At 42.6% G+C, this 19,408-nt stretch overlaps 1 protein-coding gene across 2 annotated transcripts; it reads right to left on the bottom strand.

The window, feature by feature from the left end:
• Positions 1-1,725: 1,725 nt before the first annotated feature.
• On the bottom strand, positions 1,726-19,302 carry ZBTB11 (zinc finger and BTB domain containing 11). 2 transcript variants are annotated; one of them, XM_028726679.2, is made up of 11 exons: positions 18,529-19,302; positions 16,314-16,549; positions 15,932-16,163; positions 13,635-14,503; positions 11,403-11,582; positions 9,984-10,217; positions 8,433-8,577; positions 6,532-6,649; positions 4,797-4,955; positions 4,011-4,186; positions 1,726-3,086 (listed from the first exon to the last, which is right to left on the bottom strand). In XM_028726679.2, exons 1-11 carry the CDS (start codon positions 18,836-18,838, stop codon positions 2,578-2,580), a joined length of 3,168 nt encoding a protein of 1,055 aa, XP_028582512.2. In that variant the 5' UTR covers positions 18,839-19,302; the 3' UTR covers positions 1,726-2,577. The 2 variants fall into 2 exon arrangements, with proteins under 2 accessions (XP_028582512.2, XP_028582513.2); XM_028726680.2 differs by lacking the exon at positions 18,529-19,302 and adding an exon at positions 17,561-18,190.
• Between the last annotated feature and the right edge of the window lie 106 nt (positions 19,303-19,408).

Consider the following 19,408-nt stretch of genomic DNA (forward strand, 5'->3'; position numbering starts at 1 on the left):
TGTCTACAGCACACGCAGAAACCACCACCTTGACTATTGGACCCACTATTGGTCTTGTCCACTAAATCTGCCAGAGCCTGTATTCACATGCAGGGGAAGCCCCAATCTTACTGAGGGTTTGAGACCCATCACCAACCTTCACCTGCTTTAGCTGGTCAGTTGAAGCCATTTCCCGGGTATGGTCACTGTTTCAGGCTGACAGCTTCTAGTAGCCACTGGTGAGAGCTGTGTGCAGGGTGGAGACCAAAGGTGGACAAATTACTCCAGAAAGAGCATAATGTGCGCCTTCCAGAGGTCCTACCCCTTCCAGTTCATTACCTACAATGTAACCACTTTGTGAAAGAATAGCCTCTCCTATCCTTTGAACAGAGAAAGTAGCTCTCCCAGTAGCTCTTTTCTCTTTTTCTTGCTTGTAGGTCCCTTGCTGTAGATACCTTCTTTATATAGTACCATGTACATGCATACTAATATAATACAGGAATACTTTTCCAGTTTTAAACAAGCTCTAGTTTGTTTCTACTATTAAAATTTGTGTTTGGATTTAAGGTCAAGACTAAAATACCTATACTGTAGATTGATATAATCCTGAGAATTTAAATTTCTGCAATATCAGGGCTTCTTGCTGTCACTGGAGGAAGCAATGTTTCAAATACATCACGACTGAACAACAAACAACTTCACATCTTTTCTCACACCAACTAGCAACATAACACAACAGTATTCTTTAACTGGCTATCCTTTGTTTAATGAAAACAAAGTGAGACAGATGAAAACTTGGACCCCTGTAAGTTAACTACTGTTGCCAGGTATCAGAATTTCAACTGGAATTTCATGATTCTTTTAAGATAGGTGAAAGCCTGAACTAGTTATGTGTACAGTAAACAATTTAGAATGTTTAGAAGCAGACATTACTGACACTATAATATTTTAAACAACTTTTGAGATGAAGCCGCGTTGCCACTGACACAGATGTTGCCATACTGGATCCACATGGTTGTGCTTATACCCATTCAATCGCTGGCTTGACTGTATTTTTAAAGTAGCGGGGGGGGGGGGGACTAGAACCTGTAGCCAAGTCTGCTCCCATTACACGTCCCTTGCCTTCATGTTTCACATGGTTACATTTTGTTTTTTTAACAAGCATACTGAGTTCTATAGTCCTTGTGAATAGTTTTCTTGAATATATGACTAATCAAGGTATACATAATTTACAGACACTAAACAATTTTGCTTTCTGCTTCAGTAAATTGTTACTGGTAGCTTTACAACAGACAATCACCACTTACAATCTGCAGAAAACAAAGACTCAATATCCCCATTATGGGAGGAGATGCTGTCCTTCATATAAGGCATTGGTTCTGTTGGTCTGTTTTTACAGAGAACAGGTAACAGCTTAGCTCCTAATTGATTCAGAAATTAATTTCTTTACAAATACAAACTTCAAGCCTCTATAATAAATAGTAATTGGCTTGATTAGAGTTTACCGACAGTAGCTCAATATCACTGCTATGGATATAGATTTCATCCGTTATGGTTTGATAAACAACTCAATTGGAACCCTATGGTGCTCTTTTGCATCTAACTCTTAACGGGTCAAGTTTTTCTTTTTAAAATTATTAATCTTGGCAACTAGGCTTTAATTCCTTACCTCTCAAAACTGCATATACAAAAGTTAGGTTTCATGGATGTTGAAATGTACAACAAAATAAAATAACCACTCTTGGCTTTCATATACACAGCACATTCCTTAGTTTTTCTTTGTTTACACTGCTCTTAATGAAGCATAATTGCACCAGCATATATATATAAAGTATACAAATATGTTTGCTAGTTGTAGGACATGCAATCTTAAAAGTACTTTTACAGGTTATGCAAGAGACAAAACTGAAAAAGTGCAGGAATGTACAATGCAGCAGAGATTTGCCCCAACATACACACTGGAGTACAACTCACCGCCTCAGTCCTTCCCATGATCAGAATATTCATCTATATCGATAACAGGTTCATAGGTAAACTTGCAGATCAAACTCCTATCCTGCTTTTCAGTGAATTTCAAACATAGCTGGGTTTTTAAGTAACTGGCACAACTCCATAGCATACCAAACTGCCCAACAAAGCCAAAACAGCAGTATACAGTGGTACCTCTGGTTACAGACGCTTCAGGTTACAGACTCCGCTAACCCAGAAATAGTACCTTGTGTTAAGAACTTAGCCCCATTAGCTAAAGTGGCCCTCCAGAATGAATTAAGTTCTTAACCCATGGTACCACTGTAAAAGCAAACTGCAGAGGGGAAAACAAAAACTACAACATACCTAACACTACCACACCAATGACTTTATTTTTGAGATTTTACTAAGTGCTTACAACTGATCAGTAGTCTTAGTACATGTCCATGGCTTATATGGAAAGTCTTTGATTTTGCGTTTTATTACAGAGGTTGGTATTACACATTCAAGAAACTCTGGGCAGTGTTCTGGAGCTATTACTGTAAAAATCCAACCAGTACGATGGTTAATACTTTGATAATTGCATGCCGCTTCACCCAGGTCACCTTCCTTATTCGTGAACTTTTGTATTCAGTCTGGATCAGAAACATGTTCTACCTCCACTTCTACAGTTTGAATGGCTTCTGTGACCTCAGTCATTTTCTGTCCTTGTTGTGCCAACACATAATTGACAACCTGCATGATACTTTGGTCAGAAAGTGTGGAAACTGTTGTACAGTCTTCAGCAGTTGCACCTGTTTCCAGTGTTTCTTCAGTCACTACTACTGTTTCAATCTCTTCACTGCAAACCTCTGTTTCTTGTTCTGGCACATCAGATGTTAGAATGCTGATGGCATGTTCTACTTGGGTTCCCTGATTATGAAACTGAAGTGTGTCCTTTTCCAGCATAATTTTACAAGGTACATAATCCCGGTGGAACTTGGTCATGTGCTTCCTTAAGGTGCGGGCATCTATGTAGGCTTCATTGCATACTGGACAAACATAAGGCCTCTCTCCAGTGTGTGACCGTACATGGCGCTTTAAAGAACGTGCATCAGCCCAAGCCACTCCACAGGTCAGACATTCAAAGGGTTTAACACCTATTTAACAAAAGAAGAAAGAAAGGAGGTAACAACATTTGAAAAGCTAAGGAAAACCTACTGGTTACCAAAAGAGTAATTAAGAAATACTCCTGTATCAATTCAGACCCCCAAATTACAATAGAGTACTCACTCTTTTTTCATCTGCCCATGTTACAATATATTGCTACCAGCCACTTGGAGCGTTTTCTGCATTTGAACCTTTGTTGAAATAGTGTTTTTATTAACATTACAATACTTTCCTTAATGATTTACTGCATGGGTGGGTGACTGGATCTGGCCAGTGGGTCAAATGGTTACCCTCCTGTATTGTGGGCAAACTTTGGCACATGAAACCCAGTCACCTTTTGCCCGCAGGCGTCTTCAGGAGCCCCTTTCAAAGTGCTCTTGCACAATGCTTTGAAAAGTGCTTCTGAAGAGCCAACAATCAGCTGACTGATACCTTACTCAGTGCTTTGCTTAAGGCTTGCCATGCAACACTGATCAGCTGCTTGGTCTGCAAATGCCCTTTCAGCTGAGCAAGGTTTCTTCCTGCCCCACACCTGGAGACACTGGGCATTTCCAAAATGGCATTGCAGGCCCAATGGGGAGCTCTGGTGGGTCTAATCAGGTCCATGGGCTGGATTCATAAAGCATACTTGAAAGTCACTGAAGTTCGCTACAAATATTTATGTAGAAAAATTATAGCAAGCTAAGAAAATCATGGCAGTCTGGCTACTGCATGATAGTCTCATTCGTTCATTAATTTTTTCGTCATTTCATAAATGCACCATTTATTTATACCCAGTCCATTATTTTTAGCCCATCTCAAAGCAGTGCTGACTGGAACCATTTCCCCCTTAAATTTAATGTTTTCTAAGTCCCAATTTGTGTTCATTTATTGAAACATGGCACTATTCTTAAGATTAAACTTGTCAGATTTACCCTCATGGTTGTTCATGTGTCTTCTGTACTCCCGAAGCTGGGTAAATTTTCTCCCACAGTGCTCACAAATACGTTCCAAATTTTGCTTTGCTCTTCCTTTTTTCCCATGAGTTGCTTTCTTGACATGCCTTCTGTACAAAGCTTTCTCATAGAATTCTTTGCCACACACATTGCACCTAAAAAAACGAGAGAAGACGTTTAGAGCAATATAGAAAAGTCCTAAAAGTATTTATAACTCTTACAATAATATGTATTTGGGCTGAGAAGTCATTTTTACCCCAATCAGATTACTTGGGGAGTACAAAGTCCCTGTGTGGCATGAGTTGCAAGTGCACTGTACTCTTTATTCCTCATGCTACAATTGCATTATACAGCTTTTTTCTGGAACTCCAATAGGACACGCACTGTAAAATGGATAACCACAGGCTAGATTCTATATGGGCTAATCTGTTAAACAACTTTTGAAAACCACCACCACCACCACCACCCTGTGTTGTGAAGGAGGCTGGAGTACCTCCAGGTCACAACAAATGTAGCAAGCTGCCTTTTAACATATTAAGAAACTTTTAAGGAGCTGTAGGAAGTCTAGTGACTAAGTTGAGGCGATAATCAAAATAATTTAATATAATTCCTGATGGCTGTGACACAGAATTTTAAAATATTCATCCAAAAGGCATTCCATTATGCACAAGCAGAATTACAAAGTACACACTGACTTGGCTACAGGTCTTTATCATCAAAGCTTAGACTATTTATTCAAAGCTTAGACTAGTTTACTTGATTTACCTGTAAGGCTCAGTAACAGAATGGGACTTCACATGAGAATACCAATCTTTTTTCCAACTATAGCACTTTCCACAGGATTGGCACTGGAATGGTTTCACCCCAAGATGCTTGTTCATGTGCTGTCGGAGATCTCGGGGTTCATAGAAACTTTTCTCACATCTGAAACAGTACACAATTGTACACATTTGGTTAAAGGAACCTACTGGGAAAGGTATTTGAGGTACAGCTATAAGCTGCATGCCCAACCAGACTGTTATTTCATGTTAATGTAACTATGGGATGGATCTGGAGAGTTGCTTATTTTTATTTATTAGATTTCTGTCCTGCTTTCCCTCCCAAAGGAGCCCAGGGTGGCAGGTTAGAATAGATACACTGAAATTAATGTTAGTCAAAAAAATTAAAACCTATAAAATAATCCCCATTAACAGGCGTCTAATACTTCACAAAAGTATGGCCCAACTTGCTATGCTACAAAAGTCTGATGACGGGCTAATCCTCTACCCTTATAGAAAACAGTTTGATTCCCCTCCCTCCCTTTTTATTCACTTTCTTTCTTTCTTTTCTTGACAAGCAAGCTTGTTTGATTTATAGTGGTCTTAGCTACAAAGTGTAATATAACATACTTTTTTTTGTAAAAAAGAAAAGTCTGATTTTGAAGCCCAAATTTTCTAGCTACAAAGTGTAATATAACATAATTTTTTTTGTAAAAAAGAAAAGAGTCTGATTTTGAAGCCCAAATTTTCTATTGAAAAATTGTTCCCATGCCTTTTAAAGACAAATCAACTTTCCTTCCCTAAGAAACCCACAGCCACTCACTCACCCCTATGCTATCACAAGTTACATTGTACTGGGTGAGTCTTTTAAAAGATGCCCCGTGGAACATGTGTACTCTGTATTAAGAAATGAAGTGTGATAAGAGCAAAACTCTGTTTTCACATTAAAACCACATATAATCGAGACCAGGGGTGGAGAACAGTTTTGGCCTGGTGGGCCAGGTCTTCATCTCCCAACCACCACTGTAGCCCACCTTTGACAGATGGGCAGGACCAACCACGTGTCTGAAATCAAAGTGGCTTTGAGCAATTGACACCTGTAAAAGTTGGTCCAGGGGGGAGAAGCAGTTTGAAGGGCTTGCTCAGCCTTGTGTGCCACCCTTCCCAAACACCTGACAACCAAGCTAATTGTCAGATGTTTGGAAAGAGCTGCCTGCGCACAGCGAGCAAGCTTTGGAAGCCTGGTGCTCAGTGCTTGGGAAGTGCCAAGCTTTTGCAAAGGTTTGCAAAGCACTCCATGCAGCGCTTCCCAAATGCCTCACAATGAGCTGGTTGTTGGGCACTTGAGAAGTGAAGTGCAGAAAGCACTTGCAAAGTGCTTTGTATGGCACTTCTGATGCGCCCAACAGCCAGCTGGTGGCTATAGAACCGTTGCTTTGGAAAGGGACCACAAGGATTATATAGTCCAAACCCTCCTGCAACGCAGGACCCACAACCCTGAGATTAAGAGTCTCATGCTCTACCAACTGAGATGTCTCAATGTCAGGTGTCTGGGAAGCAGGGAGACAAGTCTCACCCTTATCTGCCCCACACACATCATATATTGTGGAGCGGACATGGCTTGCCTGAAACAGCCTGGCAGATTTCTGTAAAAGTAACATGGGAGTTCATTTTGATACCCACTGAAATTGGCAAAAATATACTTAAAACATTTAAAGGCTTGCAATTCTATTCATACTTACTGAGTACACTGATATCCCCGAATTTCAGGTTTTGGCTGGTGTTTCTTTAGATGCTTGCTAAGTCCCGAAGCTCTATGGAAAGACTTTCCACAGTGTGAACAAAAGTATTTTGATTCTCCTGACAAAATAATAGCGGCAATGGCTTTAATAGATGCTATCGTATTCAACTTAAGGCAAAAAAACAAAATTATTTTTAACATTAAAAATGCTTTTGAAATGCATTTCCTTTCATGGTTTTGACTAAAATATGAGAGAAGACAATGCGAGCAAATATAACAGGAAGGAGGTTAGTTGAGGAAAATAGATACTTTGCTCTCAGAGGTAGTAGCAGCTAGAGACCATCAGTGGAAGAAGTGAGCTGTTCATCTGGCCCTCCTCCACAGCTGCTGGAATTCCTCCTCTTGAGGAAGCCAGCCTTTTTTGCATCTTTGGTCCTCAGAAGGAATCCTTTCCCACTCCAGTCTCTGCTGACTGACTGACTGAGAGCCCAACTAGGCTCAATCTACCAGGGAGTGTAGGTTATAACAAGACCGGAGTTTTGGAGTCCATTGTCAGCAAAATGCTATGTTTTTTAATTATGTATTTTTTGTTCTCGTTTTGTATTTTTATGCTGTGTTCTGCACTGTGATCTTCAGGTGAAAGGTGGTATACAAGTTTAACAAAGAAGAAAAAGAAGAATATTCACTAGGAAAGGGAGTAGAGGCAGCAAATGGGATGAAAGGAAGGTGAGAGTAGGTAGGTATGCTGTTGACAATTATGGCACAGGGACAGCTAAGGCACTCCAGTGTTTTTACACATGTAGGAAAAATATTTAGGCATTGAATAATTGACGAATAATTCAACTGACCAATAATTCAAATATTCTTTAGAGGAAGCCAGCTAAGGCAGAAGAAAAGAATGAGTACAACAGGGTCAAGAATTGTTTTGGCCTGGTGATTGTTTTTTAGCTGATTCAACTGTTAACACCATGAATCAGAAACAATGTTCATAAAATAAGCAATTAATATAAAATGTGATGGCCTGGGAATCCGATTCAGAAAGTGAATTGGAGGAATCCCAGCCTGCACAGGAGTCCCCGCCTCCAGGGCCGGCTGAACTGGGGCAGGGCCTTGATTCTGAGGAGCCTGCACCTGTGCCGGATCCTCAGGAGCAGGCATCAGGTGAATCCATTCTGGCTCCAGAGGTGGTTGAGGACTCAGTGCGTACAGGTGAATCTCCCCCTGGGCCCAGTAACCCTTCAGCCTCTCCTGAACTGCAGAGGCTTAGGGCAGAGAGGCGAAGGGAACTGGTTTCTCCCAGCAGGAGTGCTCGCCTTAAGGCCAGGAGAGGCGGGGCTCCTGGGGGCCGGGACCGCCCCTGGCCTCAGAGAAGATAAAGGCCAGTCAGCCCGGTCCCAGGTTGCGGGAGCAACGTCGTTATTGAAGAGCTGTTTCGGCCAGCATCCAGTCCTGTTCCTCCAGTGTTCCTGTTCCCCGCCCGGCTTCCTGCTTCTGACCTTCCAGCGTTCCTGTTCCCCGCCTAGCTTCCTGCTTCTGATCTTCGAGTGTCCCTGTCCCCGCCCGGCTCCCTGCTTCGGACCTCACCTCGCACCTTGTGGACTATTACCAGGCTAGTGACTCAGGACTGAACTTTGACTACAGTCACAGTAAGCTTCCCCCCGGGACCAGCACATAAAATAAAGCTGAATTTAATATACCGATTCAAAGCTGCCAGTTGAAAATTGAAACAGGAGAGCTCTAGTTTCTCAGCTCCCTCATCACATATGGCTGGAATGCTGAATTTCACTGAACTGAAACCACTAGCTAAATATTTGTGGTTTGAGTGCATTCAGTTTATACACCCCCATGAAAGCATAGTGCAGGTGTTACTTTTTCATTAATAAGAAAGGGTCTCTCATTTACCTGTGTGAATGCTTATATGCTCCTGAAGACTTCTTTTTGTGACAAAAGACTTATCACACAATTCACATTTAAACTGCTTCTGTGCCTCATGGAGCGCGAGGTGCATCTTTAAACCGTGTTTGTAAGTAAACGACTTTCCACAAATCTGCAAGAGATCAAATGGTCAGCAAATGTTACCATCCCTCCAAACAGACAGCAACTGCCTACGATAAAGGAAGCATTAGATGGTAAAGTAAGAGGAGTTTTATGGCAAAACTAGGAGACAAGAAGACAAAGGGATTTAGTATCCAACTAAACAGATCCACTAGTGCAACTACCTTTGGCTGCTGAAGGGACTTCATCTCCCTCTCCTCTCCTCTTCCTGTGCCCCCTTAAATCTGTTCTGGGGGGCTTCCCAATCCTCTGGAGCAGATTTGGGGAGTACAGAGTGGACATGTGGGAGAAGAGAGGGTGGCAAACCTCCCGTGTGAAAGCAGACATCCTTGGGCTAGCAGAGCTACTTAGTTGGATACAGCCCACAATTTGTACCTGAAGAAGTAGTTTAGCATTTCAGTGATGAAGAAAAAACTTATTCCAGTAAAACTCAAAGCTCCAGAGAGACAGAGAGCACCTGAGAAATCTTTTTTAGGTAATGCATACCCTTTAATGACAGTGCAAACTGAGATAATAATTGATGATCTTAGAAACCTAGCATGACCAATTCAAATTTCAATCTTGAAAATTGCAAAACAGAAAATAAACGTAGCAAGTCTGCCTACTAAACTCCCAACACCTATGGTACACCTGCAAATGTAATTAGATGTTTTTATAATCAATGAAATCAATCGCTACTGTTCTGCTCACATAATAGCTTTTGATCCAGTGGAGGCATCAGCTAACATAAGAAAAGGCCATTTTCTCCCAGGTCCATTCCCTCTGCAGCCCTCACAACCCTCCGGTGGGTTGTTGGGAGGTTTTGAAGGCTCAGAATATTTCAGAAGCGCTCAGACACCACTGCTGGATCAAAAGCTGTTCTGCCAGTGGAATGGCAGCATTGGATTTCACCCAATACATATAAAAGCCAAACTGGCTGGGTGATATCAACATTAGTTGCGGAGCAGACATAATGAAATCAATAGGCTTCGGTAACTTACCTCAACTGATTTCAACTGTACTCTGTACATGTCTACTCTAGGTATGACTTAGCTAAATATTATTTAGGTATCATTGGAGCCAATGCGAGTTCTAACTGAAATCTAGGCCTTTGGGATTAAGTAAATGAAACATGGTGGCCATAGCATCCAGCTTTTTGAAGTAATACAGAATCAAGATTTTAACTATGGTTTATAATTTCACAGCCTAATACTGAAGTTTTTCAAGGTTTTTCTAGGCTACATTAAAACTTAACACAAAGTTCCCATCCACTTTTCCTTCATTTCAGCAGTATTCATTGTTATGAATTCTGTTGCTTTCAGATAGCAATTGAACTTCGTATAAGCTTTTAACCACATGGCTAAAATATCACAAGAAGAAATACATCAAAAATGTGAGACCATAAAGCATTACTTTTACCTTACATGCATGTGGCTTTACACCTGTATGTTTCAACATATGGATTCTCAGAGAGTAGAGTTTAGGCAAACTTCTTCCACATATATCACAGATAAACTCCCGTTTAGTTCTGCCCTTCATAGCTGCACCACTCTCCTCTATACTGGCAGTTGCAACAGTCACTTCGTTTTTTCGGGTATGGCGAACAAGGTGGGCTCGCAGAGAGGCACCATACTGAAACTCTTTTTTGCACAGCTGAGAAACATAAAATTGTTTTGATATGTCACTTGAAATCTTAACACTAAGAATCAGAGATTCATGTAACAGTTTTGTAGCTGGAAGAGTTCTCTCCATCTACTAGATAAGGGACTTACTTCTAGGCTTGCATACCTTACAGATAAAAGTAATGTATAAATAGCAATGCATAGATCTGACTAAGAGATCTGTGACAACTCATTCTAAAAGTCTGTTCCACTTTATGCATATTACAAATTGCAGACAGGAATGGCGACATTTGCCTTGTAACACTCCAAGACTATGAATCTAAGCTACCTGACTGGAGAGCTGAAACATATTTAAGAGCAGTGATGAGAGTTTAAGTTGGAATTGTTATCTTTTGAGAAACTACACTGGGAGATTATTGTAATGTTAAATGCCAAATCAAAGGGAAGTGGTAGGCTGTACACAACTCAATTAATCTAGCATTTAAAGAATAGAGAGATGTTGGACATGAAACGAGAACTGATGAATGGAAATGCTTATGTACTCGTTCCCTAGCCAGGCTAATTTCAGCAAATTTAAAGGGAAATTTTAAAATCTAATAGCAATGGAATTTAACACCATACACATTAAACCTGATTTATAGAAAAGGACAGGACAATTGCTGGAGCTGTGGGATGACACAGGCAGATATTTTTGCACATATATTGGGAATTTCCTATCTTTCAGAACTTTTGTAATATAATCAGTTACAAAAACACTTGGGTAACCTAAGCTTTGGTATCCTAAGATACTACTGGGGTTATCTAAAAAACACAGTTCCATATGTCAATTTGCTAGAAGCAACCAAACAATTTTAGCAAAAAACAACAAGGGGAAACAATGCTCCTCTAACAATACTGTATATTGGTTTGAGAAATTATGGTTTACTGAAAGACTGTTTAAATTAATATATTCTAGGACAACACAGATTAACAAAACCAACAAATTTATTGAAAGATCTATATTTCTTAAATTATTGAATGACAAATCTCAGGGAACGTTCAATCGCATGGTGCTTTTAATTTATTGTTAACATTTACATAACACTTGAGCCGTTTTTAAACTCTGTATTAAATGGTAGTTTGTACAATTAAAAAAAAAATAAAGTTAAGTAATAAATGCATGAACAAGCATTGCTACAGAAGTGCCAGTTTAGAGTAATTTTAAGGGGAAACTTACTGGACATTTAAAATTCTTTGTCCTTTCATGCTTCAGCGTGTGCATTATGAGAGCATAACGCCTCTGAAAAACCATTCCACATTCACCACATTTGTGCTGAGCTTCTGTCTCACTGTGCTCTGAAGTGTCTCTCTTGGGCTGCTTCATCTTCTTGCCTCTTTGAACTAGCTTCATGGCAACCTAATTGAAAAGGATTGGTTACAATTAACATTACATAGGGGGAGGGAGGGACTGTAAAATCAACAACCCGAGTGGAATAGCAAAGGAAGTTTTCTTTTAAAATATCTCAGCAATTTTAGCAAAGGGACATGAGGAAGATATATGTGATATTCCCCATAAAACCTACATGCTCGTATTAGCTCAGAATTCAACAACATGTGAGTCCTCTTCAGACATGTGAGCCCTCTCTACAGGAGCAGAAGCGTACCAGGTTATTCCAGCACCTGTTTTCTGTGTGTACAGCACCAATGTATGTTAACACCAAAGCGTTTGTGTGTATAGGTAGAATTCTACGTGACTGGGGACCCAGGTTACACTGAAGTCTTCACTTGTACAGCTGTATGTCTGCCATATCCTTTGCTACAGATGTTCATGCTGTACATGTAGACTCCAAGGAGTGACGCTATTTGGTGCATGCTCACCTCTATATAGAGCAACGTAGGAGCTGCAATGATCAAAGTGTTCAATAGGTAAAGGTAAAGGTACCCCTGCCCGTACGGGCCAATCTTGCCAGACTCTGGGGTTGTGCGCCCATCTCACTCAAGAGGCCGGGGGCCAGCGCTGTCCGGAGACACTTCCGGGTCACATGGCCAGCGTGACATCGCTGCTCTGGCGAGCCAGAGCCGCACACAGAAACGCCGTTTACCTTCCCGCTAGAAAGCGGTCCCTATTTATCTACTTGCACCCGGGGGTGCTTTCGAACTGCTAGGTTGGCAGGCGCTGGGACCGAGCAGCGGGAGCGCACCCCGCCGCGGGGATTCGAACCGCCGACCTTTCGATCGGCAAGCCCTAGGCGCTGAGGCTTTTACCCACAGCGCCACCCGCGTCCCCCTAAAGTGTTCAATAATGGAGCACAAATCTACTTTTGAATTAAGAGGCATGTCATGGTGAAGTTGTGATTACAGTTTTCTGCTTACACATTACCAAACCACTCTACAGTGGTACCTCGGGTTAAGTACTTAATTCATTCTAGAAGTCCGTTCTTAACCTGAAACTGTTCTTAACCTGAAGCACCAATTTAGCTAATGGGGCCTCCTACTGCCGCCGGAGCACTATTTCTGTTCTCATCCTGAAGCTAAATTCTTAACCTGGGGTACTATTTCTGGGTTAGCGGAGTCTATAAACTGAAGCGTATGTAACCGGTAGCGTATGTAACCCGAGGTACCACTGTACAAGTAGTTTACATATAGGCTGTGCTTACTCAAGGCTTCTACACATTAATTCATAGGTTCTCAAATGTTGCAATAAGCCTCCTGAAAGGAAGGAACAAGTTAGGGCATATTCACAGTGAAATCATCATCATTTATTAAATTTGTCTGTCGCTTTATCTCGCCCAGGCCAAAGCAACTTACAACCAAACAAATAGACAATAAACCCCACACAGATATATTTCAATGAAGAGGAAACAGAAATATATTAAAAACATCCCAACCACTTCTAAAAGGCCAAAGATAGCTGAAGGCAAAGTCCTGGTTATAAAGGAAAGGTTTTGTTTGCTTGGTGCCTAAAGATATATAATGATGGCAACAGGCTAGCCTCCCTGGGGGGGAGCATTCTACAAACAAGGAGTCACCAGAGAAAAGGCCTGCACTCAGGTTGCCACCCTCTAGACCTTGATATGGGGAAAAGCGGTCCTTGAATATCTCCTGCATATCTTTCTAGTGAATTCACATGCTCTGGCAAGGCCCTGTTATGTCTGCCCCTGATATTAAGGGTACAGCAGGAAGCAGCGAGATCGCAAACGGACAGTGGAACTGGAATTGTTTTCTTGTACTGTTGAATTTACTTTTGTTGACTGTTTTAATCATTACATCTGATGATGTTTCGATTTTGTATACATTACATCTTTTAAAATTATTTTTTATTGTAAACCACCTTGGAAGCCTTGCTGGGATTGAAATGCAAGAAAGGGAAGCAAAGATATATCCTTATTACTACGAACAAACAAACAAGCAAACAAATAGCTCAGTGGACACAAATAAAGTTTTTTGGGTGGTAAGATTTTGAGCATACCTGCTGAATGGCTGATTTGGCTGCCGGCTTTCTATTTTGTAGTTTTTTCTCAATGCCCTTGTGCAACTTGATATAGCCTCCCTCACTCACAGAACGCTGACGTAGCTTGCTTTTGTAGGTGTCATCTTGACCGGAAACTGAGGTCTCTGACTGAGACTGAGGAGTGCTCTGCATTTTACATGGCCTGCCACGTTTTCGCTTAAGTCCTTCCCGATTATCTTCAGAGGCAGCATCTGCATTTGCTTCGCTGATCACGTTTTGTTCACTTCCATCGTTCTGATCGGTATCGCTTTCTGCCCGAGTGCTGATAATGACTTGTTCTGCTGCTGGAGGCTCTGACTGCACTACAGAAACAGTCTGACTTGTGGTACATTCTACAATTTGGGTTTTTTCTTCAGTTTCGGTCATTTCTACACAAGTAGATTGCACCAGAGGCTCTGGAGGATTGTCCACGAGAGGCTCTGAAGCAGTTTGCGGTGCAGCCTCAGGCGTAGCCATTTCTTCCACATCAGTACTCGAACATGTTCCATTCACAGTTGCTACAGCATCTTCTGTAGGTAAAGGCTGCTCCACGCTGTCCGCTGGGTTCAATGGGCTTTCGTTCTGCTCAGAAAGATTCTGAGCTACCTCACTTTCGTTCTGCTCTAAAAGAGTTTGCGCTACCTCGACTATCTGAACATCTCCTTTTTGGTACACTGTGATTTGCTTATCTTCCATTTGCTTGTGCACATTTTCGCAGATTTCCAGGACTTCTGTCATGACGAGATGTTGGGCCAGCTCAGCTACTGCTGCCATATTGCAGAAATCAAACGTCAGCTCAGAGGTATAAGCAAATTCTAGCAAAGGGAGGAAGCTGGCCTTGCGAAAGCCTGCAACAAATAAGGAAGAAGGTGACAAAAGGGTTTTAAGAGATGATCACTATTTAGAAATAAATTGCTGTTTTTGTTCACTACCAGCTAACTATAATAACAGTCTCAAACCATATGAACAAAGTCCTCAGGGATAATTTTTGATTTGTATGACCACATTCTTGGAGTTCTGAAGAGAAAATGAATACTGCCAGGACAAATTAGGCAAATTTGGGAGGAATACCTTAGAAGTGCAGCTGAAGGATTTTAGAAATCAGACACTGTGTGGCCTATCCATATGACAGTCCCAGAAGCTCTCTCAAAGTAAAGGTTGCCTGCTCTGGTCTCTATTGAATAGGAACCCCTAACATATTTTCTGGAGAAACTATACAAGCAGAAAGAGAGAGGTTCCATTTGTCTGAAACATGCTTAAGAGGCTTTTCTGCAGCAAAATGTAACACTCTCTAGTTTCTTTAAGTTCACTTTGTTTTAATGTCTTATGTTTCTGGCTGCGTGATTTTTAAATATGGCCAGTATAGCAGTATATTATTCCCTGTATTTAGGATCTAATGCAACTTCTCCCATACAATCTGGACAGCAGAGACCTAACTTCCTTACTCACATATCAGCAGCAGTAGTTCTGTGTCCCTGTCATCTCCATCCTCTACTACCACACCCTGTTAGCTCCTCCTGTTTGTGCATATGAAATGCCAGCAGAAACAAAGAAACTGTGGGACTTAGTTCTGGAGACAGCATATCATACTGAATGGTATGCATGTCTTGAAGGGCAGCCCTGCTGGATCAGGCCATGTATATAGACCTGCATCCTGCTCACAAACAGCTTTCTGGCCTTCCATCGAGGTCGATCATTCATATGTATAATTTCTATACCACCCTTCATTCAAAGATCACAGGGCGGTTTATAATATGGCAAGCATCAAACAGGCTCTTTTCAGCGGTGACCCAACATCTTGTGGAATTTTCTTTGTAGGGAAGTATATATGGCCTTGTTGCTATCTGTCTTTCAGCATATCTTTAAAAACTTCTGTTTTGTTCAGAGTTTTATTAATTTTTAATGTGCTCTCTGCTGCTTTTATCTGGTTATTTCAATACTTTTGATCTGTAATTAATATACTTAATAAAGTATTACTGTAAGCCTTGGGGGAGTTTCTTGTCCTGAAAGGGCAGGGTAAAGATCTATTAAATAAATAAACCAGCTGGGGAAATTTGTCTGACTAAATCAACTACCTATCAATCTAAGCAGAGTATGCAAACAGACAAAATGAAATCATTCAGTCCTCTTTGATGGTGTTGGGGGTGGGGGGACGGGACAAGACACCCTACAGGTTTTCAACATCTTTTCTATTTGATCAAACAAATTCTGAATAGTCCCCCCCAAAAAACCCCCCCATTATTTATGGGTTGTTGTTTTTGCTTAGATCAGTTTACCTGAAAGATCCACCACAGCTTCATGACTGGAAATAGCTCCTTTTTCGATGAAAAGTTCTCTGAAGTACTCACTGTTCGCTGCCAATATAGATTTGTGTGCTTTGTGCACTTCACCTTCAATAAGCAAAGTAACATCACAAAACTGACTGGAAAGCCGCTGCTGATTCAGTTGGTTTAAGACTGACAGAGAATGCTTTGGAGAAGTTTGTTTCACAAGACCTTTACTATCAACCTGGGATTTTTTTTTAAAAAGAAAAAGTAACAAGCAGTGTGTTTAAACTTTGTTCACTTGTAAATCCTAGCTTAAATCTTTTATTTACATCATTAAGTAATACAAATATAAAATAAACCTTGGTACCAGGTTGTATAAAAAGTTACTTACAAAAACAAGCTCATGTTTAGCTATTGGCTTCTTTTTCACAGGTTTTGGCAAAGCTGCTGGAAGCGACGCTGAGTTACTTAATTCATCATCTGTTTCATTACTATCTTCGTGAGATATTGTGTCTAAACCTAGTTCTTCCAGCATTTCAGAAGGATCAGACAAAGATCTGGAACGATCCAATTTTTCCTGGCATTTGCTACATTCCTTAATATAATCTTTAACTTGCTTCAGAATACCTAAAGAAAGGCATGCAAAAAAAATAAAATAAATCATTGTAAATATTATCTCATTGATGCAAAAAAGGATGTATTCACCTTTGTCCTTTCAGGTAATATTCAGCATGTAATTCTAGAATTCTAGAAAATAATATTTGTCTTTCATTTTGATGATAATTCCACTCAGACTGTATGGAAACAAAATCAACAAGAATCAACAATTCTACCTTCTACCAGACCTCCTTGTGTGACTTAGTGCAAATCAGAGTTGCATGCATTAATTCAAGACATCCACTCCTTCAAGCTGCATCTCCATGTTGCTTACTTGACCCTTCCTCCTGATCCATGTGCCAAATCATGGTAATGATGCACTTGCTGAAAGCTGCACACATTTCCATGCAAGATGGGCCTGCCCACCGCTTTTTTTCTTTTGCAATCCCCACACTTTGGAACCAACAGCACAGGAAGTTCCTCAGCAGATATGTCTTTGTTAGACCGATTGCCAAGTCACATTATTTGACCCTCTGAGAAATGCTCCTGGTTCACAAGCAAGCCTGTGCATAATGCTGCTAAAGGCTTTTTTTTGTCCTTTGTAGACAATGTTTAGAGTCTACAATCCCTACCAAGTTGGTCCTCTGCCTACACAGCAGTGAGTTGCTAGTCTTGTTTCTGTGTGGTTCTCCCATTACAGGCTTTTAAAAACAAACCCCAAATAAGATACTGTGCTAGATATACAGGAAAACCTCATATTTTGAATTAAAATATTCTTAATAATTGTTTTTAAACCATTAATGTCTCTGCAGGTCCACGGTATTAGATCTTCTCTGAATCAGTTATATTATCTAATGAACACATTAGCACATTCTATACAGCTGAACTATCCACTTAACCCTGTTAATGTCTGCTCTTATTTTTGCAAAAACAAAGTGCGTTTCCAAGATTAAAAAACAACAACTTGCAGTCAACCTGTTTACTCAGAAATTAATCCGGTTGGTTGAAATAGAATTTTTTTGTCTGGAAATAGGAACTTACTTGAAGATCTGCTGAAATCAGCAGAACTTGTTTCCCAATGAGCACAGTTGAAACTAGACTTCCCATCTAGGCACACTACTGACCACTTGACTATTATAATACTTAGTAAGATAGTGCTTGCCACACCGAGCCAAATCATGGCTTAGAACGAACATGAAGGCTCCTGGAGAGGAGACCTCAGCCACCGTCCTGCTCCTAAATCATGGTTTAGGTCTCCCAGTCAAATCATGATATTGCTTGGTTACAGGATAAACCTTGGATAGAGCCAAACCGTGAGCCTTGGGTTTGGCCAACATGCTAAGCCAAACTATGGCTTAGTTCAACATGACAAATAGGAAAACAAACAGGGAGGACAAGTGGCTGGGGTGTCTTACTTGGGAGTCTCCTTGTGAGAACCAGATCAGGGCAAAGCCCTCTGAACACAGGTGAGCTATGTAAAATGATAAACGTTAAAACAAAAAGGAGGCATCTACCTAAGTTTCAAAATGTATTGGGGGGTCGGACACTGAGCTGAAGACACCTGAAAATCAGGTTAGTGACTGATTCACCTTTTTCACTTTAAGACTCGGTGCCACAGCCAAAATCCACAAAGCAGCCCACCACCCTTCTTGGCACCATCGCCCTCTGACTGCAAGGGGTGCTGCATTGGGGCCGGACAGGCGAGCACATGCTCACTAAGGTACGAGACTCGGGTGCATTTGGTGGGGGATTATTTGTGTGTGTGTGTTTTTAAGCGGAACCCCTCCTCCTCCGAGTTCGTCCTAGGACACAGCCAACCCCTCGCTCCCCTCCGACCCGTCTTGCAGCAGCTCCGAGGAGGAGGCGGCGAGCTCCGTCCGCCTAGACCAGGGGCGGCGCTCCTCGCTCCAAGCCCGGAGCAGGAGGTGTGGCGGGCGAGTGGCGCGTGTGGCGTTTGGCTGGCTCGGGCCCGGAGACCCGTCGCTCCCCCCCCCCCTTTCCCCGCTCACCTCGCCACCAGTAGCGCTTGGAGAGGCGCTGCCAGGTCTGCAGGCGCGTCCGGTGGGCGCCGTCGGGCTCCAGATGCGCCGCCCGGATGAGCCGGGCGCGTCGCTCGGCCTGCAGCACCACCTCGAGCTCGGCGAAGCGCTGCTGGTCCCGCTGCCGGCGCTGGTAGTAGAGGGTCCCGCCGCGCACCACGTAGCAGGCGGCCGCCTTGCGGATCTTGCGCTTGGCGTTGCCCTCGGTGCCCGGCGCGTAAGGCTCGCGCTCGTTGGTCAGGTAGCGCAGGATGGCCAGGTAGCTCTCCTCGCTCGACATGGCCGGGCGCGCGAGGGAGGGACGCCCGCCGGCCCGGACCTTGCCCTCCTCCTCCTCCTCACTCGCTTTCCCGAGGCTCGCTTCTTTCTCTTGCCCCCACGGCGGCGGAGGGAGGATCGGGACAGCCGAGCCTTCTGAGGGAGGCGAAGGCGGACGGGGAGGTTGGGGTGGGGGAAGCGTCTCCTGTCACAGGTTGCCACGAAGGAGACGGGACCGGGGTGGCTGGGTGGGAAAAGCAAGAACGGGGAGCAGGGGGGTGGCGGCGAGAGTGGTCGGGGGGAAAGCAAGTTGCCTGGCGGGGTAAAAAGCAAGCCGTCGGGTCTAGACTAGTCAGGCCCCAGGGGGTGGAACTGGAGTTTCGCGGTCCGCGGCGACGGGTGGGAGGAAGAAGCTCGGGCAGCAGGATCAACGGAAAGACAAAATGGCTGCTGCACAAGCGGAAGTGAGGTCAGGGATAGATGTCGCCTAGCCCTCAACGGAGATGAGGGAAGGGGTTTGGGGGCGGGGGAAATGCCGCCATGTTTGGAGCGGGCAAGTGATGCCTGCTTCGGCTCGGGTTAGTGGCTGCTT

Source organism: Podarcis muralis, chromosome 4, assembly GCF_964188315.1.
Source record: "Podarcis muralis chromosome 4, rPodMur119.hap1.1, whole genome shotgun sequence".
NCBI classification, from domain to species: Eukaryota; Metazoa; Chordata; class Lepidosauria; order Squamata; family Lacertidae; genus Podarcis; species Podarcis muralis.